The sequence below is a fragment of the Sebastes umbrosus genome, chromosome 4, assembly GCF_015220745.1.
Source record: "Sebastes umbrosus isolate fSebUmb1 chromosome 4, fSebUmb1.pri, whole genome shotgun sequence".
Lineage (NCBI taxonomy): Eukaryota > Metazoa > Chordata > Actinopteri > Perciformes > Sebastidae > Sebastes > Sebastes umbrosus.
In genome coordinates, this window is record NC_051272.1 from 6,689,527 (window position 1) to 6,714,377 (window position 24,851).

The 24,851-nt window shown below is 38.2% G+C and overlaps 3 protein-coding genes and 1 non-coding gene across 8 annotated transcripts; 3 read left to right on the top strand and 1 right to left on the bottom strand.

The window, feature by feature from the left end:
• Window positions 1-4,846: 4,846 nt before the first annotated feature.
• On the bottom strand, window positions 4,847-11,920 carry LOC119486639. Its single transcript, XM_037766920.1, has 7 exons — window positions 11,537-11,920; window positions 11,241-11,368; window positions 9,155-9,916; window positions 8,735-8,858; window positions 8,338-8,412; window positions 7,254-7,406; window positions 4,847-5,543 (listed from the first exon to the last, which is right to left on the bottom strand). The coding sequence occupies exons 1-7, from the start codon at window positions 11,702-11,704 to the stop codon at window positions 5,340-5,342; spliced, it is 1,614 nt and encodes a 537-aa protein (XP_037622848.1). The 5' UTR covers window positions 11,705-11,920; the 3' UTR covers window positions 4,847-5,339.
• On the top strand, window positions 7,335-20,232 carry rpl27a (ribosomal protein L27a). 3 transcript variants are annotated; one of them, XM_037766563.1, is made up of 6 exons: window positions 7,335-7,340; window positions 15,625-15,635; window positions 16,313-16,376; window positions 16,463-16,538; window positions 18,393-18,567; window positions 20,055-20,232. In XM_037766563.1, exons 2-6 carry the CDS (start codon window positions 15,633-15,635, stop codon window positions 20,181-20,183), a joined length of 447 nt encoding a protein of 148 aa, XP_037622491.1. In that variant the 5' UTR covers window positions 7,335-7,340; window positions 15,625-15,632; the 3' UTR covers window positions 20,184-20,232. The 3 variants fall into 3 exon arrangements, with proteins under 3 accessions (XP_037622491.1, XP_037622489.1, XP_037622490.1); XM_037766561.1 differs by lacking the exons at window positions 7,335-7,340; window positions 15,625-15,635 and adding an exon at window positions 15,707-15,841; XM_037766562.1 differs by lacking the exons at window positions 7,335-7,340; window positions 15,625-15,635 and adding an exon at window positions 15,982-16,020.
• On the top strand, window positions 17,784-17,912 carry LOC119487738. The gene has a single exon (XR_005206790.1). It is a non-coding gene; the product is annotated as a small nucleolar RNA SNORA3/SNORA45 family (small nucleolar RNA).
• A 1,057-nt stretch (window positions 20,233-21,289) lies between the features above and the next one.
• Window positions 21,290-24,779, top strand: akip1 (A kinase (PRKA) interacting protein 1). 3 transcript variants are annotated; one of them, XM_037766566.1, is made up of 5 exons: window positions 21,290-21,433; window positions 23,023-23,208; window positions 23,298-23,372; window positions 23,456-23,596; window positions 24,569-24,779. In XM_037766566.1, the coding sequence occupies exons 2-5, from the start codon at window positions 23,050-23,052 to the stop codon at window positions 24,716-24,718; spliced, it is 525 nt and encodes a 174-aa protein (XP_037622494.1). In that variant the 5' UTR covers window positions 21,290-21,433; window positions 23,023-23,049; the 3' UTR covers window positions 24,719-24,779. The 3 variants fall into 3 exon arrangements, with proteins under 3 accessions (XP_037622494.1, XP_037622492.1, XP_037622495.1); XM_037766564.1 differs by lacking the exon at window positions 21,290-21,433 and adding an exon at window positions 21,438-21,575; XM_037766567.1 differs by lacking the exon at window positions 21,290-21,433 and adding an exon at window positions 21,448-21,469.
• The last annotated feature ends 72 nt before the right edge of the window (window positions 24,780-24,851 follow it).

Sequence of the window (24,851 nt, forward strand, 5' to 3'; positions counted from 1 at the left end):
AAGTATACTTTATGTAGAAAGTATTATCAATGTACAAGTAGTATAATTGCAAGTGTACTACTATTTAAGTACACTTAAAGTGTAAGAATAGTTAACTTTAAGTACACTACTAGTTTACATCTGAGTTTTATTTTGTACTAAACTATACTATAGGTATACTGATAGTTCTTAGCCAATGATTTATGTATTACATAAAGAGACTTGCTCCTTTTTCTATTTGACTGGACGTTTTGTGATGATAAATAAATAAATAAAATTAGTTTTGTTTTTCTTGCATGCCTCCACGGTGAACGAAAAATTAAAAAATGTACATTATAGTAGTATATTTCCCCGAAGTATACTTTATCTAGTAAGTATACTATTATCAATGTACTAGTAGTATAATTGTAAGTGTTCAATGCTTAATTAATAAAAAATTGGCCCACTTTTTAGTTTATGAAAATATACTTTAAATATACTTTAAGTCTAAGAATAGTAAACTTTATGTACGCAACTAGTTTACATCTGAGTTTTATTTTGTACTAAACCATACTATAGGTATACTGCTAGTACTTAGCCAATGATTTATGTATTACATAAAGAGACATAAATCTAATTTGTTTTTCTTGCGTTCCTCCACGGTGAACGGGAAATTGAAAAACGTAACGTAACGTAAATTCATATCAAAACCATCGCTTACAAACTCTCATACACTTTAAAAGGCTATTCTATCAAAAAGAAAGCACAACTACAAGCCAAGTACATACCTTTCTGTAGGCCTATAAGGCAAGAATACTTAATTATACTTTTTTAAAATATATTTTGATCAAAAGATTAAGTACTAGTATAAGCCAAGTAGACTTTTCTGTATACTTGTCAGTATAAGCTAAGTAAACTTAAGTATACTTTTGTTAAGTATATCTCTGATAAGTACATACAAAGTAAACTGAAAGTATATTAAATTTAATAGAAGTATACTAATAGCACTTGAATAAACTTCTTTTTGGGTTGGCGGGCAGCTTTTTGGAGTATACATCTTAAACAACTGTCCCCAAAGTGATGAATGTGAATATCAGGTGTCTAATCGTGGCTAATGCATGCTCTTGAGTTCGGTCTAAACATTAGATGTGGGTCTTATCTCAAAGACGAACCGCTGCAGCTTCTTTTTGTGTGATTCACCAAAACTTCAGACAGCGAGAGAGGAGCTGCAGGAGTCTTTTGATGTTCTTAAATGAAACATCTGCACATTACAACACAGAGAAAAAAAGAGACGAGGGAGAAAGAAAGAGAGCAGGCATGTGACTGAGGTTTACTGGGCTGAATAAAGTGGGTTTAAAAGACACAAGAGGGGAATAAACCTCCCTTTGAAAACATCTCACGGCCAATTTCCCCCCCATTTTATCTTAACATTAGCCACAGGGCTGCTGGCCGCCTCAAAGCTCCCCCTCATCTCTCTCTGGATGTCTTCATTCAATGGCTGACATCTTTTAGATCCCAGCGGACGTACGCACAGATCAAAGTGTTTAAGGCCGGCACAGAGTGGGTTTTATCAGTGGTTGCTACAGATTTTGTCCATTTGAAAGTCTTTTATTGGGTTCGGGGAGTAAAAGCACTCATGGTGCAGCTTGCTTGATAGATTATATTACATAGAAGAGCAATTTGACAAAAGTGTATGAAAGTATGAGCTCTCTGGCTCAAATGGCAAAAACAAAACAGTCACTCTGTGCTCTTTCTTGTTTGACAAATTGCGCTTGGAAGAACAAAATGTCCTTAAACGTTTAAAAAAAAAAAGGAAGAATATCATATTTAAGAGATGAAAATTGAAAAACCACAGTCAGAAACTGACAGCAACAAGGCAACAGAGAGCAGACCACCGAGGACCGCAGCAGCACAGTCCAGGACAAACAAAGCAGATGAATCGTGAGAAAACGTTTGATTTATTTAGAGATAATTCAAAAGAAAACGTGAAAGAAATGCAACATGTCCTCCTTTAAATGATTAATCTGACACAAGTTATAAGATGTGAGGATCCTGTGGATTTCAACGGGCGTCACCGCGACAAAAAGAACAGTTGCTCAGTTTATCATTATAATTTATTTAGAGGAAATTCCAATGAAAATGTGAAAAGCATCTTGTTATTACTACATACCAAACTATTCCATTTCTGATAACTCTGCAGTTAAAGCAACACGTTCTCATCCCAACTCGTCACACACTGACGCTTTGTCAGGACCCTTTGGCGTCACTTTCTAACACACTGGGTGACCCAGCACGTCAAACTCTGCACTGCTGCTGCACAAAACATGAGGTTAACAATGTGAATTCAAACAAAAACGCTTGCTTATAGGTTTAGGCAACAAAACCACTTAGTTAGGTTTAGGAAAAACATCATGGTTTGGCTTAAAATTTTGTAAAGTGAAAGTGAAACTTAACGTTGAACACAAAGACAAACAACACGTTGTTGGTTTCACACGGGACACGAACAGTTGTCTTTTTGTTCATTAAACTACGACAACACGCTGCACGACCAATTTATCCACTATATGTGCGTGACAAAGCGCCAATATTTGTCCCCTTAGGAATGAGAATGGTCTGGTTATAATAATGTTAGAAAAAAAAATATTAGTAAATCATTAATTAAGGTTTTTGAGTTTCTCATTTCTAAACCATTGGTAAACGTTTGTCAATCAACTGTGTTTATAAATGCCAATAAATAACATTTAATATTTAATAAATTAATTAATATAGTAGTCATAAGTTCTTTATAAATGTTTTTTTGGACCAGACAGGTCAAACTCTCTATATATCGGAGGGTTCTTCTTGCTAAAAAGAGAAAGCAAGTTTGATAATGGAGGATTTTCCACAACCTGGCAACCCAAACTTTATTCTTATTGATGGCTTACAAATTAAGTATTATTGAATCATTTCATAACTATCAATAAAGTGATTAAAAAGGCTTATAACTCTTTATAAAGGGAGTAAAACAAGTACATAATTTCCCTATAAAATAACATAAATTGGAAATACTCAAGTCAAAATTGTCCATAAATACACTACTATACATCTAATTATTAGGCTTTTGAGTTCCGGGTCAAACAACTACACAAACTATAGCAGATTCAGGATAACAACAACAAACTGTGAGCATGTTTCTGTCTTTCTGTGACGCTCCCCCACTGAATCCCAGTCACAACAAGACATTCAGTTCATGACATGAAGCATTTTATTTAAACCTTCACAGTGTTTCAATGACATCACTCTGCATGATGTCATCGAGGTCACTGAGACATTACAGCCCAAACAGGATGATGGAGTTCATCATCAGCGGACCTCTGAGGTGATGCCAGCAAGGAAATCTGCTCTGATGGAGAATCTTATCGAGTTATGGTCCTTTTTACTGTCTGAGGAATTTACATTTCACCTAATTATTTAGCAAATCAAGCCATAGGCCTATAAAACTTCAACATTTCCTTATTTCTGTACATTTTTAAAATCCAGAGCATGTTAAATATAGCTTGAGAGGTGCTGCTGTCCGAGCTAAGATGCCTGAAATGAGAGGATAAAGGAGTGGTTTTGAGAGATTGTTTCTTGAACAAGATATGCATTTACTTGCTGTTGTTGTCACATGATTGATCAGAAGCGTAATTTCATAAAGATTTTCAGCAGTTTTGTCTAAAACTCTGTGTCCACATTGAGACATGCCCACCCATCTAAATGCACACAATGATATAAAGACACAAAACTGGGGTACAATAAAATGTAGGACAAAAAAATAAAGGAGTAAATCTATTTATTGTAATTTATTGTCTTGCTCTGTGGTCATTTTGTCCCTCAAAGCAAGATTGAGTGACAAAATCAAATCAGACGAACCCTGATGATCTCTAAATCTGCTGACTGAGTGCAGAAACCAGCAGGGAGCGATAAGGATCATTTATATGGAAAGTAGAAAGCACTTATTGCTTTAAAAGTCTCACTGTAATTTCAAACCTTTGACTGGATGTTCAAAAGATCCAATATAAAGTCTTAGATACAAACACACCCCCTGGTGGGGGAGACGTGTAATAACAGCAAGAGCCTGGAGAAGAACAAACCAAAACGATTGTACCTCAAAGCCCATTTTAAAACATTACAAAAAAAAAGTTTTTTTATGGGCCTCAATCCTCCACCTGCTGTACTTCATATATGAAAGAGAACTATTTATTTATTTATCTCTCTGTTTGCCTGTTTAACAGCAGCCGCATATGCTATGACCTGTTTTACATGCTGATGGGTTGAGCTGTGATATTAAGATGTGAAAGCAGCTTTTATTAATAACTTCTGGGCTGGAAAATCACCACCAACTAATAAGGACAAATATTGCTTTTGATCATTTATCTACTGTATCTCACTGCAGAAGGGCAGCTATACTGAATGAAAAACAAAAAACTTTCTATCTGTAAAGTTAAATATCTATTTAAATAAAGAAATACAAATCCAGTTTTACAAACTTTTACAGGCATGCACTTTCACAACTTCTCATGCAAATTCTGAATTTCAGTCCACAAAGCGTTCGATTACAGTTAAGCACGTAACATTTTCATAACATATTTGAAGTCCATGCATCTGTCAGTCAACACCAGACAGAATCTGTCTTAAAAGTCTCTGAAAAGGTTCAAATTGGGGAATATGTGTTATATATAATAGCCTATACATTTTCCCTCTGTTGTGTTTTGTAGAGTTTTTCTTTGTACTTGTTCTCACTTTGTTTCTCGCTGATTGATGGAAGGACTTGTTGTTTCCCAATTTGAGTTATATGCAGTTTTTTATAAGCATTTAGAAATCCGTTGAACCGTAATAGTGACCGAACATATTACATATTACATACAATATTACAGTTAGCAATATTATGAAAGAGTGGAAAACCAGGTTTCCTCAATGTTTATATGACCATGTATTATATACATCACTTAGAGTTGTACTGAAGCACAATCTAAGCCATCACACAAAGTAAAAAACATACAGTACAATTAAAAAATAGATTAACCTTTCTAAAAGTTGATATTTAATATTGTGACTTCCTGCTCTACATCTTTCAGAAGATCAAAAATAATGTGATTCATTTGCATTTTATGGATTTCATTCTAACGTTATCAATCCCTTTAAAAAAAAAAAAAAAAAAAAAAAGTTTCCACCTGAAAGTCTGTGAAAAGACCTGAAATGTGAAAAAGACTCAACCTGAAGATTTCCCCATAATGAGCTCTCCTTCATGAAAACGTAAAAAGTACAAAAAGGATTGTCTAGTTTTTTCAAAATCCTCCATCTATAAAAAAGGGCTTTAAGGCAACAACATACAACTCTACATGTGTTGTTTATTAAACTAGTTACAGGTAATATCCCTTCCCACTAAAGACGAATCTCCTCTTCCTGTGGTTCTCCTTCCTCTTCCTGCTCAGCCACCGGAGGCGAGCGCTGTCCGTTCGGTCCTGGCTGGCCATCGGGAACGTCCGCTCGGGAAAAATCTCCTTCAGTTTGCTCAAGAAAAACAGCTCCAGGCTTCGACCGGCCTGGGCCACCTCTGAGTCTGGCTGCACGGCAGGAAGAGATGAACGTAAAAATCACAAAGATCAGAGGCTATTTCTATACCTTAAAACTGTATTTATCCAGAGATAGTGGACTTACAACAGGCTAGTTCACTTTATTTCACAGGTCTGCACACTTGGGCCAGTTGAGACAGTTCTAAGAGCAGACTGCTGATGGAGTTTTAAATGTAGATATCTCAACAACTATTTTATAGATTGCCATGAAGTTTGGTACAAACATTCGAGGTCTGCAGAGGATGAGTACTTCTTGTTGATCCTCTGACTTTTATCTAGTGCGACCACTCCTTTGGGGCGCCGGCGCCCTCAACCGACTTCCATTTTAGGAGTAGCAGGCGCAGTTTTAGAGCTAGAGTGAAGATACTCCGGAAAGTACCCATTGGTACCAACCATGTCATGCTACTATGTCGGGAAGGAGGCTAAATATCGCTCCAAAGTTAGGCTAAATTTTGGCGAGAAAAAACTGGCAAGGCAATTTTCAAAGGGGTTCCTTTGACCTTTGACCTCAAGATATGTGAATGAAAATGGGTTCTATGGGTACCAACGAGTCTCCCCTTTACAGAGATGGGTCCCTAAACAGTCTTGAATTGCATAAATTCACTGTAAAGCTGAGACTCTTGTGGATCCAATGAGCTGATGCTTCTTGTTTTTTGCACTTTCCCCCACTGTGGGACTAATAAAGGAATATCTTATCTTATCTTACAACATGTGGGAGGATGTTTGATTTGTGTAAGTTTTTGTTGCTGCTGTTTTTTTAATCAAAGGCCACGTGGAGGATTTTGCTCTTGAAACCCAAGACGAGCTGTTACGCAAAATGTTCATCTTCCTTTTTCCATGCAAATAAAATGCATTTTGCATATTCAGCATTTACAGTTGGTCAAATCAAATGACCCTCACAGTAACAGTCCTGGCACAAACTACAGCTGTACTATGTACTATATTCAAAAAAAATTTGGAGGAGTGGGGTGTGGCATAATGAACAATCCATTATATTTTGGTGGCGATCCGGATCATTATCCGGCTTCGGGAATTGTTTTTAATAACTCCGCTCAGCCTGTGCATTAACACCACAGGCTTTAAGTGTTGATGGTCACCCTGCCTCTTTCCTTCTACCGACAGAGGGACAGAGAGAGAGAGCAGGGGGTGGAGTGAGGGGGGGACACCTGTAGATTCAGCGTTTTTTCACATTAAACTCCAGTTTGACCAAAGCACACTTGGTGATTGTTGGAAAGAGTAACGACGACGGTTTAGGTGAGTTTCACTTTGTTTCTGTCGAGTTTGAATGAAGTGTTCTACGATGCTCCGCTACATACAGCTGATCTCAACATAAACAAAAATACACGTGGATGATGGCGCAAGCTGCACGGAGAGGAGGGGCAATCATACTCGGCCAGCTCGGCGAAGGTCTGCGCTCTCCGAGTGCCATTCTAGTTTTATCTTGTGCTGACATTAGCATTAAGCTCAAAGTAGCCTACTGTGTCTGAACACAGCTGTCAGCTTGGCTCTTGTTAGATATCACCTGAGATTTAACATTAACTTGCCGATGGACACAACCTGATTGACAGTCGCTACATAAAGAAATCAAAGTGTAAAAGTGGCCCAGTTTTTCTGCTACATGTGGAACTTATTCCCGCAGGTTACAGTGCAGAAATAATTCAATTACACTAGAAATTAGATTAAGGCGGGAAATCCACTCACGTAATTGAACGTAGCGCAGTTCTTGAACATCAGCAGGACGTCATCCACAAACTGCTCGGCGGTGAAGTAGTGGAGCGTGTTGCTCTTGTCCAGTTTCCTGCGGATCACCGACAGGTCGATGGGCCTCTTGATGATCTGGTAGTAGTTTCGGGCCTGGAGCACATTCACACAGATTACATCATTGTTTTTATTTTAACATTTTGTTATGAAAGGTCAGTGGAACATTTTACATGTTCAGTAAGCCAGTGTTTTCTCTTCTCAACCATTACATGCCATCACTTTGAGCTGTTTTAAACGAGGCCAGCAGTGTAGCTCTTCTCTTTATTATTGCCAAATGATTTATTTCTATTAAGTTGCTTTGTTCCATTTGATTTATTGTAGGGCCTACTTGAAAAAAGGCCATTTATCAGAATAAAAAAAAGGGAATTTGATGTTTGCAACAGAGAGTTTTAGGTTTATGTGGTGAATTATCAAAGGAAGATTTTGCAATATCTGTTGTATAGACATATAATGTTTATTTTGTTACTGAACAACACCTTTTTTTATATATATATTTTTCATATTTAATCAAGTTGTGTAATATAATCCTGTGTAGGTTGAACCCAATATTTATTTTTTATATCTATTTTTTATAATTTTCTTAAAGGAAAAGTGTGTAACAATTAGGGGGATATATTGTTAGAAATGGAATATAATATTAATAACTATGTTTTCTTTAGTGTATAATCACCTAAAAATATAAGGTAATATTTTTTGTTACCTTAGAATGAGCCGTTTATATCTACATAGGGCGCGGGTCCACTTCATGGAGGCTCTAGATAGGGCCAGTCGCGTTTCCGCATCGGCCACCATAGTTCTCCGACTACGACTTTGAAGTTGTTTAGTTGGTTGCAATCTGCAACCTCGCCACTAGATGCCACCAAACCCTACACACTGCACCTTTAAGTACAGGCTGTCATGTATCTATTATGACCTATATATTTGTACACTGATATATGTTATATTCAGTGTTGTCAGGGTGATTTATTTTATGTGATTTTACTATAAGATAGACGTGTTTTTAATGTAAATCTGTTGGACTGACCAGGGTGCTGACAGGCTCATGGAACGGAGCGCTGAGCGTGTGACGGTACAACAGCAGAGTCAGCTTCTCACACCTCTGAACAGGAAACACACACACACACATACACAGTCACTATAAAACATATGTTCATCTACTCATGGGTCTGATACCATATCAAGAGTCTGGAAAACAACTCTATACTAGTGATTATGCTGCTGTAAAAAAGAAAAAAACAATTTTGTGTCCATTTTTTCTGACTTTGAATTAATGATTGCTTTACTTTTGGTACACTATATCAATTTGATGACTGTTTGACCACCAGAAACTGCTTGTCCTGCTTTCTTTTAGGTTGAAACAAAATAAATAAATGAACAGCTTTTATGGATGTGATAAGGGTCAAACCGACCCCGCAGCTCACCCTCTGGTCCTGGTTGGTCATTGTGTACGGAGCTTTGACTCCCCCGCAGGAGTGCTTGTTCTCACAGTCGTAGGTCTCCACAGGTTCATGGTCAGTTCTGCACAGCGTACAAACCCAGTCACCTCTGTAGGAGACAGAGGACCTCCATTACTTCATGATTTAGAGATTTAAAAACAATGTTACCTTGTTATCGTTGCTAACAAATCATGTAAAACGACCAAAACCAAATGAATGCCACAAACAAGTATTGTCTGTGCAGCCAAAGCCTGATATTTGTTTATGACACATGTCAAAGGTGTGTCTACGTACACAAATCAAATAGATTGAATTTCGTGACTATTTCAAGAACTGTTGTGCGACTGAGCTGGTGTAGCAGATAAAGGATAGTGTGCTCGTACTGGGTGTCCTTACAGCACTTACAGTGGGAAGTTGGTGAGTGGAGGTATGTGACAGTCCAAGTGATAAACTTTAGGGCAGCGGTCGCAGCAGAGCAGATCTCCTCCGTTCAGACACACAGCACAAAAATCTTCACTCTCCATCTCCTCAGGCCCTGATCCAGGTCCAGGTTTCTGCGTGGATGAGTCCTCCTCCTCTTCCTCCTCCTCCTGTGAGCTGCAAAGATCAGGTCTTTGATCTTCACTATCGTCCATTTGAACTACTTCATCCTCCACCTCCAGGGTTTCATCCCGATCTGCTTCCGGTTCTGGATCCAGTTCGATCACCAATGTCTGCTCACGATCCGGATCCAAATAAAATGTTTCTGAATCCGTTTTCCCATCCGGGTCCCATTCATCGGATCCATGATCGAACAGGATGTACGGCTGATCTGGATTAGAGTCACAGTCGAAGCCTGAGTCCTGCTCCGGTTCCTCGGAAGGGGAGCTGTCAGGACAGTACGGTTCAGTCCACGATGTTGGTGAAGGTTCTGGTTGACTGAGATCAGACTGAGGCGACACCTCCAAAATGTTTGCCTCATGATGACTGAATCCATTCTGTACCAGCGGAGGAAGATCCAAACAGGAAGCGTCATTGTGTAACTTGACTTGTGTTTGGCAGGGCAGTCGTACCAGAGAAACAACCGGCTGCAGAGATGAGAAGCACACGGACCGGAAGTTCAGACGCTCCAAGCTCACTACAGGTATGCAGGAGTTACCCAGAATCCTTTGGGCCTCTGGGTGAATCCTGTGGAAATAAATGAAGGCTTGGTCAGTGGAAAAATCTTTTTCATCAGATCCCAAATTTACCAAATCAGGAGTAGGCTACTATCCAACATGGAATATCAATAAGGGAGTAGTTATTTACTTATTTACTTTCTTTCAGAGAGTTAGATGAAAAGATTGATACCACTTTCTTTTATTTAATTTACATTTGTTTATTCTTTCTTTATGGAGTTTAAGAGCTTGGAAGTGATTAGCCTAGACTGGAAACAAGAGGAAACAGCGAGCCTGTCTCTCTCCAGGATTCAAAAACACACCCACCAGCATCTCTAAAGGACACTAATCAACATGTTATATCTTGTCTGTTAAATCCCATACTCAAACAGTGAGGTAAAAACAACAATATGTGGTTTTAGGGAGAGTCATGTGCTGTTATCTTGGCAAACAACGAAGCGGAACAATGACTTAACACAATGATGTACCATGAGGTTGCCAGGCAATACTGTTGTTCCCCATGATATTACTTCACGTCACTCCTTTTGAAAGCACAAATTCTTCATTTTAAAGGTGCAGATATGGTGAATAAAAAATGTTTATAGTGTCTGCACAAACGTCACACGGACTCATGCAGAAACTAAAATTGCACTTAAGTCCAAATTATACTTTCTGTTCACATATGTTGGTCATCTGGCCGTATGTTTGAGGGCCTGAGCGAACTGTCCGCATCCCAAAAGCACATGCACAATATGTGCTGACGATCATAGAAGCACATTTGTGTATGCAGACACCCATTGTTAAACAGACTTATGTATGCATCCCACTAATTAACATAATTTGTGAGCTTTAAAGTGTAGACAGAGCCCAGCTAGCTGTTTCCAATCTTTATGCTACGCTAAAGTGGTATAAATCTCATCTACATCTCAAAAGAAATTTTCCAAATGTCAAACTATCTACCTTTTAAAGAGGACATATCATGAAACACTCACTTTTTCAGTGCTGGTGCACATACATTTGGAATATACCAACCCAAAAACAGTCAGTTTTTTTGTGGGCTGCCTAGATCACAAAACATGTGATTCAAAAAGCCATTCAGATTCGGCTCCCCTTCCTATGTCACAAACATATTTTTATCGCAAGCCAATCAGAGCAGACTGGACTTTTTAAAGAGACAGGCACTAAAACGGAGCGTTTCAGACAGAGGGTGAATACAGGTATATTCAGACAGACATTAAAGTATGTAAACATGTTCTAGTAGAAACCCAAAATACAAGTATGAACCTGAAAAGGAGCACGATACGTCTCCTTTAAATACATTTTCCCATTGTGCTGTTAGTGTTCCCGTGTTGTACCTTATTCTCTTCAATAAAGCTGATACATCTTTTCCAGGTTTCCCAGATGAAGGAGAGACCACTCTGGTCTTTCCCTTGCAGGACCGGTTTGACTCCTTTTCCATCTCACAGAATCCAGTACTGCAGAGCTATTCAAAAAATAATTATAGATTTAGTTTCATTCTCATCAAACCAAAAGTTGAATTAAGTATCAATAGCCCTCTTCCTTAACAGTGTGAAACTCATCCAGCTGTTGTGATAACCGCCCTTCTCAATCATGAAACTGTTAATTTTCAACACTGTCTTTCGGCTATTACGTGTTCTGCTGGGAGGCTCGGCTCCTCTGCTGTTGTTGTGGGATTTGAACCAGTCTCGGATGACATGGCCTCCAGTGCCAGCTGTACTCTCCACTTGGCAACCAGTGGCAACAGGGTGGCACGCCTTTGGGGAGAGTTGCCATGGCGTCTGTGAGGCAGGTGAGCCATCTCCAGGAAGATCAGGCCTCTTGGGGTGAAAAAACAGAAGAGAAAACATAGAAGAAGCTGCTGGTTTGAAATCTCCTGTGTGCCCAGTGTTTGACGGCAAAATACAAGAATCAAAACAAACAGAAACCCACCAAAGAAATAATAGAATAAACAGTAGAAGTACCTTTTGTTTTAACTGCTCATTTGTACGAGGAAAATAATATCTTCTACAAGTCAAATGACTGATGAAAAAAAGACATTAACGGTTAGTAACAGAACATTTATAGGAATGAGGTTAAAGTAGCATCATAATTGTACCTTACCTGTGAATATGAGCAATGAAAAACAAGATGTCTGCTTCAGAAAGCCGGGTGGATGTGAGCTGAGGATGAGAGGGATGGCACCGTTGTCCAGTACCAAGGGGGACACGGACGATGTGATTGGTGGAGAGCAGCTGATCCAACCACAGCGCCCCCTGAGTCACTGCAAGCAAGTGTTTCCTATGAACTGTACTGAACAAACTGCTATTATCTGTCTTTCACGGATGAGTCTCAGCTGTGTAAATTTGTCTTTTCTGAAGATGGAGGTACGAACAGTTCACTCCCAGTAAATTCTAACCAATGACAAGTCACAGCCTGTAAAATTGACTCAAGCTTTGAATAACAGATATGACAGTATGTAAATCAACTGTAACTCTGCACCTGGGGGGGAAAAGCAGCAAAACCAACCCATTCATTTCATAACCTCCAAGTTCATATGTTAATTTAGACCTATAGATTTACTGTACTCCGTAAAATAGATCCAAACATGCTGTTGTACTGTGTTTATTCTCAGTGGTGGCGGAAGGAAGGAATTCAGATCCTTTACTTTAAGTAAAAGTACTAATTAAGGCTGTCAAAGTTAACGCGCAAAATCGTTTTAATGCCGCTAATTTCTTTAACACATTAACACAATCGATCTTTCGGAGGTTGTAGCCGGCTCAATTTTAAAGCTAGAGATAATGACATCACATGAAACTAGAAAACCTAAGGAATCCATCGGTACCAACCATGTCATACTAGCTTGTCCTGAAGGAGGTTAAATAAAGCCATTTTCACAGGGGTCCCTTGACCTCTGACCTCAAGATATGTGAATGAAAATGGGTTCTATGGGTACCCACGAGTCTCCCCTTTACAGACATGCCCACTTTATGATAATCACATGCAGTTTTGGGGCAAGTCATAGTCAAGTCAGCACACTGACACACTGACAGCTGTTGTGATTGTTATGTTATGATTTGAGCATATTTTTATGCTAAATGCAGTACCTCTGAGGGTTTCTAGACAATATCTGTCATTGTTTTGGGTTGTTGATTGATTTCCAGTAATAGATAAATACATACATTTGCATAAAGCAAGCATATTTGCCCACTCCCTATTTAAGGTACATTTTGAACAGGTAAAAAATGTGTGATTAATTTGCAATTAATCGTGATTAACTATGGACAATCATGTGATTAATCGTGATTAAATATTTGAATCGATTGACATCCCTAGTACTAATACCACACTGTAAAATACTCTGTTACGAGGAAAAGTCCTGCATTGAAAATGTTACCTATAAATAAAAATAAAACCAGGAAAATGTACTGTAGAAATTGTACCTGCAGCAAAGCATCAGTGTATGTGTAAAAAGGACTTGTGTTGAAAAGTGCAGTTTTTTTCTGTGATTAAAAATCCATTTAAATATTGACTATTTTCTATAAATGTAAAAAATATACAGATTTTTCCTACTATAGATTACTTATACTAAGATATACTTGTAAAGGTGCTCAGAGGTTTGCTACAAAAATAATTTGTATACTGCTGAACTCTACAGTCACACAAAGCACATCATCAAAATAGAGCATCATCATTTAACATGACGTTAAGAGTAATTCAGTGATTTACTAGGAACTCCCTCCATGCAGTCAGATACTAACAAGACCCAGAAATCCTTCGGTGCACACAAAGTGAAGATCTTTGGGAAACAAGTTTAGAATAACAGAGTTCACTCGCTGTAAACCGTCCAAAGATAAACTCAAGGCTCTGCTGTTGACTTATGATTTGACTATCAATTCAAATTCTACATAAATCATCTCATGTGTGAGTTAACTCCTAACAGCATCACAGTGATGTGTGAGCACGCCTGATGATGCTGAAAATGCTTGTTTCTATCACAGCTGACCTGGTTTCTGCTGTAAATCCTCATAAAAGATACACAAGTGCAATCCCACTGAGGTTTGACTGTGCAATTACATGTTAATAATGCATCTATATGTGCACCACTGAATGTTGTTTTACTTTCTGCTGGGATGAATTAATTTATTCAGTAACTTTTATTATGCAAGTAAATAACAATATCTTGTTCACATGAAATTTTAAATAAAAGAAGAATACAGAAAAAATAATGCCAGTAAATTACATTATATTTGGATCATCAATATGAACACCACACATCTTGGCAGATAATTAAGACATGAAATATCCTTCTGTATTATTTGTGGTGTTTATTTTTAAATGAAATAACCCTAATCCTATAAATACAATGTTTCCATCTAACCTAAAAAAAAAAAAAAGAGATACCCATATTACTACGTTTTGTTTTGGGAGTTGGAATATTTTGAAGTAATTTTAATCAAAGTTTTCCTCAAGGATTTTTGTGTTTTGACAAAAGTATACAGAGATTTTGGTAATCAAATTAGGAAATGAATGTGGTATGGCACAATATATAAAATTGATTTAACAAATATTTATAACACAACTGTAAAAACATTAGGCTATATCACAATCATGTTTTTTTATATAGCCAGTTTTATGATGTGATGATGTGTAAAAATGACAACTACTATGATCTTCAAATGGTCATGAAATCAGAATCAGGTTTATTGCCAAGTAGGTTTACACATACAAGGAATTTGCATTGGTATTTGGTGTGTAACAATAAACACAGGAGAAAAGAAAAAACATGTACTACAAAAGTCAAGAAATAAATACAAAATTTAAAATAAAAAATGTGAAAAAAATATATCAAAAGATATGCAAAATATATCTTCTTTTTTAAATAAAAGAACTGTAGGACAAGTAAAATTACAAAAGTATGAGCATTAAAATATACGTAAAGGTCCCATATTGTGCTCATTTTCAGGATCATACTTGTATTTTATGTTTCTACTAGAACATGTTTATATGCTGTAATGTTCAAAAAACACTGTATTTTCCTCATACTGTCGGCCTGAATATGCCTGTATTTACCCTCTGACTGAAACGCTCCGTTTTAGCTAATTTCAACGGAATTACGGCAAAATTGCAACAGAATTGCGTTGCTAGGAAACAGCTTGGGTCCATGTATACTTCCTGTCAGCTGATGACATTCACATACACTGCAACCAGGAAATAAACGGACACACATTTAGAATGTTTCTGTTTAAATCTGTTTAAAGGGCCTAAATATTGTATATTCGTGACATCACAAATGGGCAGAAATCCTGACAGCTTGTTTCAAATGCTCAGTTTCTGAATACGGGCTGTGTGTATTTCCCTGTGGATTGAGCGTTTCGATACCTTCACAGTATTTATAAAGGACTTAAGCCTGCTTTATAATAAAAAAACATGAAAATCTCACGTTTTTATAATATGGGACCTTTAAAGTACCAGAAGTAAAAGTACTCAATATGCAGAATAGCCCATGTCAGAAAAACACATATTATTGGATTATAATTATTGATGCATTTAAGCATCACTTTATTGTTGTAGCTGGTAAAGGTGAAGCTAATTTTAACTACTTCATCCTATATACTGCTATGTAGTTTGTGTTGTGTATTTCAGTCATTCCTGTCCTCCACCACTGGGCGTCGCTGTAGGCTTGAGCCAAATCTCGCACAAAACCGCGTGGTTTGCAAATCCCGTTCCTCTTTCTCCTAGCCTCCAAGATGGTAGGTGCCATCACACATATCTGTGCTCTGAAATGTCGTTAAATCTGTGCCCATCCTTGTTCATTCGTACAGTAAACTAACATCCGATGACGGGTTATAGTAAAGACATCACCTACGGTCATTCACGCGATGTTATTTCCAGAGATTTAATGACATTTATGGGTATTTGTGAGGTCTTTACTGTGCACGGCCCTCGGCTGTTAGCAGTCAGACAGCATCTCCTGTCTGTCTCACATGTTCTAACCACGTTTATAAACCTCCTGTAGTCTAAATATAGACATGTGACAGTCCTGGTTTGAAAGGTAAAAGTGCCCGGTGTTAATGTTAACCTGTTAAGTGCTAAAGGTTCATTCTGCTGTACATGTTAAGCGTTAAAAGTCTGCAGGTAAATGCAGGTGAATTAGCATTAGCTTCCTGGGATGCTAGGCAGCATGTAAACAGCCGGTTTTTAAGCTGTGGGTTAGAGCTTGTAATGTTCCTTCGTTTTAATAGAAATAACAGCCTGTGAATGTCTGATTTACTGTGAATGGTTTGCTGGTAACTGTTTTAAGTTGACTGTTAATGCATCTAAGTAACATGAGAGGCTATGAGGCTAATTTAGCTCCACAGGCTGTGATAGGATCAGGACTGTTGTTGCTTACTGGTTATTATAATCTATATCTAATCTATGTCGACAGCCTACCAAGCAGACCAAGACTAGGAAGCTCCGAGGGCACGTCAGCCACGGACATGGTCGTATTGGTGAGTTGTTTAACTTGATTGTGTACTTGAAAGTTGTCTCAGTATGTGACACATGGTTGACTATAACTTGTCCAACCCCACTACAGGCAAGCACAGAAAGCATCCTGGAGGTCGTGGTAATGCTGGTGGTATGCATCACCACAGAATCAACTTCGACAAATAGTAAGTGCTGCATGACAAAGATGAGATTCTGGAGATGAGTTGGAGCAAAGTTTTTAGGATTTCTCTAGACATTGAATCTGTTTTAGACATGTATGTGTGCAAAGAACTAGCCCTCTAAATAAAATGTATATGACATTCATGTTTACAAATACTGTGACAAGGGTAATGCCAAGTTTTAGTTTATTGTTTTGGGGAAATTGGGCTAAGGCAGATAAGAAAGTTGATCTGCAATGTTTTCTGACATGGTACACACACAGTTTAACTAGGGATGTCATGGTACCAGGAATCTAGTAGTCGATGCCAATACCAGTGAATTTACACGATATTCGATACCACGGTTAAAAAAACAAACAAACATGTAATTCAACATGCACTCCTTTATTAAAACATTTGAACATTACAAAAAACAGGCATGTAGCCTTTAAGTAATAAATAAATAAAAAACATCTATTAACATTGCAAAACAGAACAGTGGCATGTAGCCTTCAAGTATTTAAAACAAACGATATTGTCTGGATGTCTGTCTTTGAGGTGCTTTGCTAAATTGGAAGTACTTCCTCCTATCGAAAGAAAAGTACGACGGCGCCGTTACTGCATCGCATACTGGTTTTTGCGAATCTATTATTACTCCTTGTAAATCCGCCTCGAACGCAAAGTACTTCCATACCTGACTCTTGCTATTTTGTTTTTGTTTTTCTCAACGAGTTGAGGCGAAGGTAGCGCTGCAGCAGCTGCCATCTTTCACGTCTCGTGTTGTTTTCTTCTGTGCTGTTACGGCGTTCTTCTTCTTCCTTCATTTCACGGCATATGAGAACACTTGTAAGCGTATACTGCCCCCATTAGATACAGAAGAATTTCATCTCCAGTACCTCCGCTCCGGTACCAAATGACCATTACAGGCATCGTTCGGTACCGAAGAAAACTAGTACCGTCACATTTTTAGAATTTTGGTACCAAAGTATTGGTTATCGTGACATCCCTAATTAGATCTGTTTTAGAGCTATACTGTATGTGTGCAAAGAACTAGCCCTTTAAATAAAATGTATATGCACATTCATGTTTACAAATACTCTGACAAGGGTAATGCCAAGTTTCAGTTTATAGTTTTGGGGAATTGGGCTATGGAAGATCAGCAAGTTGATCTGCAATGTTTTCTGACATGGTACACACTGTTTGTCTGTAGTCTTCCTTTAATCTGTTGTTGTTGTTGTTATATCTCTTTAGTCAGTAGTTGATATGAATGTTGTAGAGACTAGAGTCTCATCTTGACATAATTCATTGTCTTGGTGTGCTAGAGTACTCTTAGAGTGAAAACTGTTCCTATTCACCGACTGGCTCTTTGTAGGCCAGTCAGCCACATGGTCAGTTACAAACTGTTGTGCGGTGATCTCACTGATTACTGATGCTGTGATCGCATCATATTAAAATTGGGGAAAGATGTTTTAGAAATATGATACATTCTTTGGAAAAGTGGTGTGGTTCTTTCTGAACTGTCTTGGCATAATTTTGATTGCAATTAATGCATAAATGTGTTCAGAATATTGGAAATTAACTTATGATTGCACATTAATATGTAGTATGTTTTAATAACTGATTTGGATGTCTTTGGTTAAAAGAATGCTGTATTTGGGTGTATTTATAATAAGCTTAGAGCAGGAATCTTAAGTCTACAGAGATTTACTAGAGGAGCAATGCCTTTTTAAATATTTGATTATTTGCCAAAGTGTTAACTTATATAATGCTGCCAAACACAGCCATCATTTTTTTCAGCTTCCGTCCTAGAGTCACTGTTTATTTCCCACTCTGGATAGACAGATGTTGACCTTTTTGTCTGTCCTCACTGTGTCTCCTCAGCCATCCGGGGTACTTCGGTAAGGTGGGTATGAGACATTACCATCTTAAGAGAAACACAACCCACTGCCCCACCATCAACCTGGACAAGCTGTGGACGCTGGTGAGCGAGCAGACCAGGCTCAACTACGGCAAGAAGCCCGACGGACCCGCACCCATCATCGATGCCGTGCGCGCTGTAAGTATTTACCAACATTGTCATTACCGACAAAATGTTTTGTCTCAAGCCAACCATGGCAGAGAGAGTTTGGGGTCAGGTAGAGCCTGAATATGCGAGCCTCTGCACGTCTTGACCATAAGAATAACAAGCTGATGTATTGGTTTACTCTGGCTGTTGTTTAAGATTGTTTTTCTCAAGACTGTAAGTAAAGGAACATGGTTAACCTAGCTTTATCAAGAGTGGAAAAAAATACCTTTAAATAACTTTGAAACAGTGCTGTGTCTGTCGTATCTTCTGTGTGGTAATTGAACAAATCCCAGTCAAAGCTGGGTCTTAGGCATATTTGTGATAAGCTTGGTAGATAAAAGAGAAAAATATGGATAAGATGGATTTAGATTGTTGAAATAGTTTTTATTTATTTTTTATTTTTAGGGATGCCAACATTTCCCTAGTCCTTTGACTGTTCAATAGTCAAAAAATAAAAGATGTCCTATGTCTTTTCCTTGACCTCGATGGAAAACGTTGTGAGGTCAAGAAAAGATGTGAAGGAGAATTCAGAAGGACTAGGAATAGACAACAGCGGTGCTAAGAAAATCCGACTGCACTGAAACTAGGCTACGTAATTATGCGACGGTGGATGCTTTTAATGTGGTGATGCCGCAAGGAATTGTGGGACGGCATTATCTCCTTTGGTAAAGGATGGTCCAGTTTACTGTATGCTAAAGGAGACAAGGAAGCATTGAAGCACCTTTCCTTAGCATCAAGAGATTTTGACCAGCAAGAAAGATTATTTGGCCGCAGCCCTAGTATTTGAGCTAAGCTAGGCTCAACATATCTCTCTGTACTGGATGCACTGTTGTCACTGTTTTCATTTGACATATGGCAAGTGTATTATGCAAAGTTAGATTTGTTCAATATGAAGTCCTCTAATTTTGATACGCAAAGGAATTCCTGACACAAAGTGAAAGTTCTAAAGAAATTTAGTCCTAAAACTTAAACATGCAACAACTTTTTGCCTCAATACTTTTGTGACCAAACTGTAATTTTCTCCCACTGTCTGTAATTATTGTCTGTATATTTCAGTCTATACTGAAATGTGTTGCAAGCTACAATAGATGGAACATTAACTGACTTCACTCCATCCCACTTTGAAGTAAAATTACTAACAAATGCAAACAGTAGAGAAGAGTAATGTCCCACCAACATATTCGAATGTCTGAAAAGATATTGCTGAGCTTTGCGTTGGATGAAGATTTGTAGAACCTCAGTGCTGTGCTACATATGCTTTTTTATGTAGTGTTATTGTGGCATTGCACAGGCCTTTAGTTTGTGCTACTGGACATTCAATTAATTTTATGCATTTTGTTGAAGATAGTAGTTGACCATAATGTTATGGGCTTTGTTTTCCTGCTGAGGAAATAGGTTTGCAGAATTTGCCAGATATAATGTTCTTAGTGTACATGTGGTTATCTGGTTGCACTAATATTGTGTTTTTAATCTCGCAGGGCTACTACAAAGTCCTGGGCAAAGGCAAGCTGCCCAAGCAGCCTGTGATCGTCAAGGCCAAGTTCTTCAGCCGACGGGCCGAGGAGAAGATCAAGGCAGTTGGAGGAGCCTGTGTGCTGATGGCATAATGTTCCTGTCAGTGTGTTTTTGCAAAAATAAACTGTATAAATGGAACTACATAATTGTCATGTCTAATTTAAATGCCTCCATATAGGGCAGTTTTGGTATGTGCTACATTTTAAGCTTGTGCTCTGTGAAAATGCAGCGATATCTGTTGCATGTTCAATTATGTGCAAATTTGGTATGGACAGTATTTTCAAATTGTCTGATGATCAAATGAAATAGTCCTGCACAGTAAGGTTTAAATCATTATAACACTGTGGTAAAATGTTTATTGTTGTACACCTGAGAGCAACTGTTGGGGACACTCGAGCTCAAGTATGCACTGTAATTATGACTATAGGATAACCTTGATCAAGACATCTCACACAATTATGGGCCAATGAGTCACCTCAGGGTTACTGCAGCCCTCAAAATGTGAATTTGAAAATGGGCTAAATGTCTGAAACCTGCTAATAGAGATTTAATGATACAGTTACAGAAGTAGGGCTGTCCTGAAACATTCAACAGTTGAGCCAAGGCAGCCTAATATTGCTATTTGACATAACTTCAGACCACCAAATAGAAACAAGGTCTGTCCTAAGGCATTTATTAGTTTTTGACTCAGAAAAAAATGGAAAATTCCCCCAAACTACTGCATCTCTGAACAATGTATAAATCACATACATTTAGGTTATTCTATGTGATTTTCTTTTAATAACTACTGTAATTTTGTTTCACTACAGTAGCCTGTATTTAAAAAAATATATATATTATTTTTTAAATGGAAACCTGATAGCCCGCCAGGTATATAATAACCTTTATTTACTATATAGCAGCTTTCAAAACACAGTTACAAAGTGCTTTACAATAAAAAACAGAACACATTTAAAAACACAAGGATAACGAAATGTACTTAAAGCCAAACACATAAAAACCCAGAGAGTAAAAAAACAACCAAAGCGTAAATAAAATCACAGAAAACCAATTCTTAAAAAGTGAGTGAGTTTTTTAAAGTGAAGTATATGTGAAGATTTTTAGAAAGTGACCATTGACAGGACTGCAATTTCTTATTATATTATTATTAATTATTTTATTTCTTATTCTAATTTCCTTTCTTGGTATGAAAGGGGGTGTAAGAAATCAGCAGAAAAGTGAAACCTCTCCACATGACTTAGGGTGTTTGAACCCGGCATAAAGGGGGCGTGGTTTAACCTGCAGGACTTCCTGTCCTGTCACTTGAACGCAGCATCGCCCTGCTGTTGCCCTGCTGCTGCTGGTAAGAGCTGAACTTCACAGGATAAATCATTAAAATGTGAGAACTACATCTGACTACATGCAGCAAACTGAACTAAGAAGCACTGGTTCCTCTGAAAGCTTGAATATATGTGTGTTTACTTGCTGACCCGTGCAGTGAACAGGTAAATAATCTCTTCTTCTTCACTAGAGACTTGTTGACACAGCAGTCAGTGATCAGTGAAGTTATCGTGACGAAACGTTAATAGAACGTGACGTATGCGATGGAACGTGGAATGTTTCAGTGTTTTAGTGTTGAGTCAACGGCTGACTGTTTAAAACAGAAAGTAAAGTAGCGACTGATAAAAGTAACAAACATCCTGCCTTCTAGAATGTAGAGGCTCAGTTGGGTGTTAATCTTCACGCATGCGCAGTGTTCCTGCTGCGTTCACTTGTAGGCTGCTAGATTTATCTGTAAGTGTTATCATTTTGATAAAACTGCCAAGAGATGCTTTCTGCAGACTTTCTGAACAGATTTTTGTAAATTAAACCATCACACTTAATCAATTATATTATACATTAATATTTCACTGATATACTGGGTTTCAAATTGTATTAATTTACTGATATAAAATTAGGGTTGCAACTATTTTTTATTACCAGTTAATCCGTCTTTTAATTTATTAAATGGGACCTATTATGCTTTTGTGCTTTATCCCTTTCCTTTAGTGTGTTTTATAGTTTTTTTGTGCATGTAAAAGGTCTGCAAAGTCCACGCCAAAGGGTGTTAATCTCTCTTACAAAACACTGCTCCTTGAAGTCCCGCCTTATTTTACGTAAGGTGGTGAGGTCACCAGGTAACACATTTTGCCTAGCGGCTAGTTTAGCACGCCCTCAAGCAAAGCTAGCTAGAGTGGAGCTGGAGCGGAGTCCGAAGAGTTTGGTTCAATTGACCAATCACAACAGTGGGCCAAGTGGGTTCAATCAGAGCAGACTGGGGGAGCTCAAACAGAGCGTTGAGAGTGAAAAGAGGTGCTGCTGCACAGCCGGTATGAGAAAATTAAAGCGTTTTTTTGAACATTAAAGCATGTAAACATGTTCTAGTAGAAACCCAAAATACAAGTATGTAAATGAAAATAAGCACATTAGGTCCTCTTTAAGAAAACGATTAAGGTGGTCTATAAAATGTCCATCTCATTTCTCAGAGTTTTTTAAACTGATGCCTTTAAAATGCTTGTTTAGTCCAGAAGATATTCTGTTTGATATCATAGAAGATTAATAAAAAGAGCAAATATTCATTTTTAATAAGTTGAAGAAGTTTATGATGTTTGCTTAAAAAAACTGGTGGATTATCACTGCTACCAATTAAATTTTCCGTCAATCAAGTAATCGCTTCCGCCATATCAAATTAGTATAAAGTATAGACCTTTCAACCGCATGGCATTGCTAGACTACAGCTTGGGTCCATGTTTACTTCCTGTCTTATTCACACAAACTGCAACAGGAAATATACTGGGACACATTTGGAATGTTTACATTTACAACTGTGAAGTGCTCTATATTTGAAATAAAACTCTAGTGTGTGAGGAAAAGGACAGTGGCTGAGGTCCCTGTGCTTGTTACTCCACTCAGGTGAGGGGAACCTGAGTTTAACTCTTCATGGCCAGCCAAGCCTGGTTGGAGTCTTCTCTGCGGCGCTCTGCCAGTCTGGGCCTGGAGGTGCTAGAGCGGGCCTCCAGGCGGAGTGTAGGCTGGACGAGCCCTGGACCATCGCAGTCCCCCCCTACTGCAGATGAAGACACACAAATCCCTGTAAAGGTGCCTGCATGTTTTCTGCATATTGACCCCATCATCATTTAAGTTTAGGTTTTGACTTGCTATGACTCAATTGTCTTGCTCTTTTGCAGAGAACACACACAGAGCTTGATGACGTCTTTGCAACTATCGCAGACCTCATGGTCCAGACGACCCAACAGTGCAAGGTCAGTGATTATTTACCTGCATCTCTATAATGCTTTCAGCTCAGACCTGAAGACTAAAATGTGAATATTTCTCTGTGCTGCAGAGGTTTTATGAGTCTGGCTGTTGCACTGAGCCCACTGACACTGAGAGGAGACACGTGTCCAGGTTCCACTCACGGCCAGCTGTTGGGATCAAAGCACCTGCACAGTCAGCCAGAAAACATGTACGAGCTCCACACAACAAGGTAAGAAGAGTCTGCTGCTTTTTCTTTGAGTCATATAAAGCTTTCATCTGTCATATGTGATTTTTGATAAATAGGATGCAGAAAAAAATCTTAGAATCAAACTCAGAGGAACAAAGCCATGTCAGTTTATCAGGTTACTAATGTGTAATCAAACAGCCAACAGCTGACACATAGTAAAATGGAAATCCTATTTAACTCATTGTGCAATTTCAATATTTACTGGCATTTTAGACTTATTTTGATACAGTTCTGAGAAAAATACCTGTATCTTTAGCTTGCTAAATATTCAACGTTATTCACCATCACACACTTTTTTTGCCCTAGGAGGTTAAAAACACTCGGCCTGTGCCTCAAAAGACTACGCAGGGTTTGTGAAAGTTGTTTGAATTAATCATACAGAACAGCAAATCGAAACAATGAGCTGAAAGTCGCAAGCCGTTGCTAGCAAGTGTTGATTCTCAGTGGGAATACCAGTACTAGCAGCACTTTTACATAAGGACACTCTTTTTGAATCAATGTTGATATAAAAAATATTGTTTAATGCAGCTCTAAAGATATTTGTCTTAATGTTAGACTGACAGGGTTTTCAAGAATCGGTGTCTTGCTAAAGAAATTATATGAAACTAAATAAAGAATAGGACAAAAATACCGTAGTTGACAGCGATAGGCAACCACAAAATTTCTTCTCAAGTAAAATGTCCTTAAATGGAACAGTGATTCTGACAACGCACATTAACAGAAGTGAAATAAATGACAGAAGTCCACATTTTTTGGAAAGAAATTAGAGATTTTGGTGCTTTTTGAGTTGAATCCTGTGGGATTGCAGATTTCTTGGAGCCAGTGTCTGTAACGTCCCTCTATTGGTTATTAGGGGAACTCAATTAGGGGAACATAACAATAGATCCACTCTTCACACATCAAGTAACAAAAAACAAAAAAGAAACTTTATAATTCAAGTCACGTTCTCTTCAGGGTCGAGTGTCGGCGGCAGGTGAAGATTTCTTCATCGAGGTTTCGCCGGGGACGTACGCCATCACTGCCAGCATGCCGGAGTTACATCAGCAGACTCAGCTGATCAGCGTCAAAGCTGGAGAGAGTATCAACCTCACCTTTGACCTCTGACCCCCTCACCTGACCAAACCAGTCACCCTTAACCTTCAATACCAAAACTGACCAAAGCTAATGCTGTGTGTGTGTTTATTGCCTGTTTTTACACTGATTTCTGCTTTAAGAGTTTACATTTTATTCTGCTATC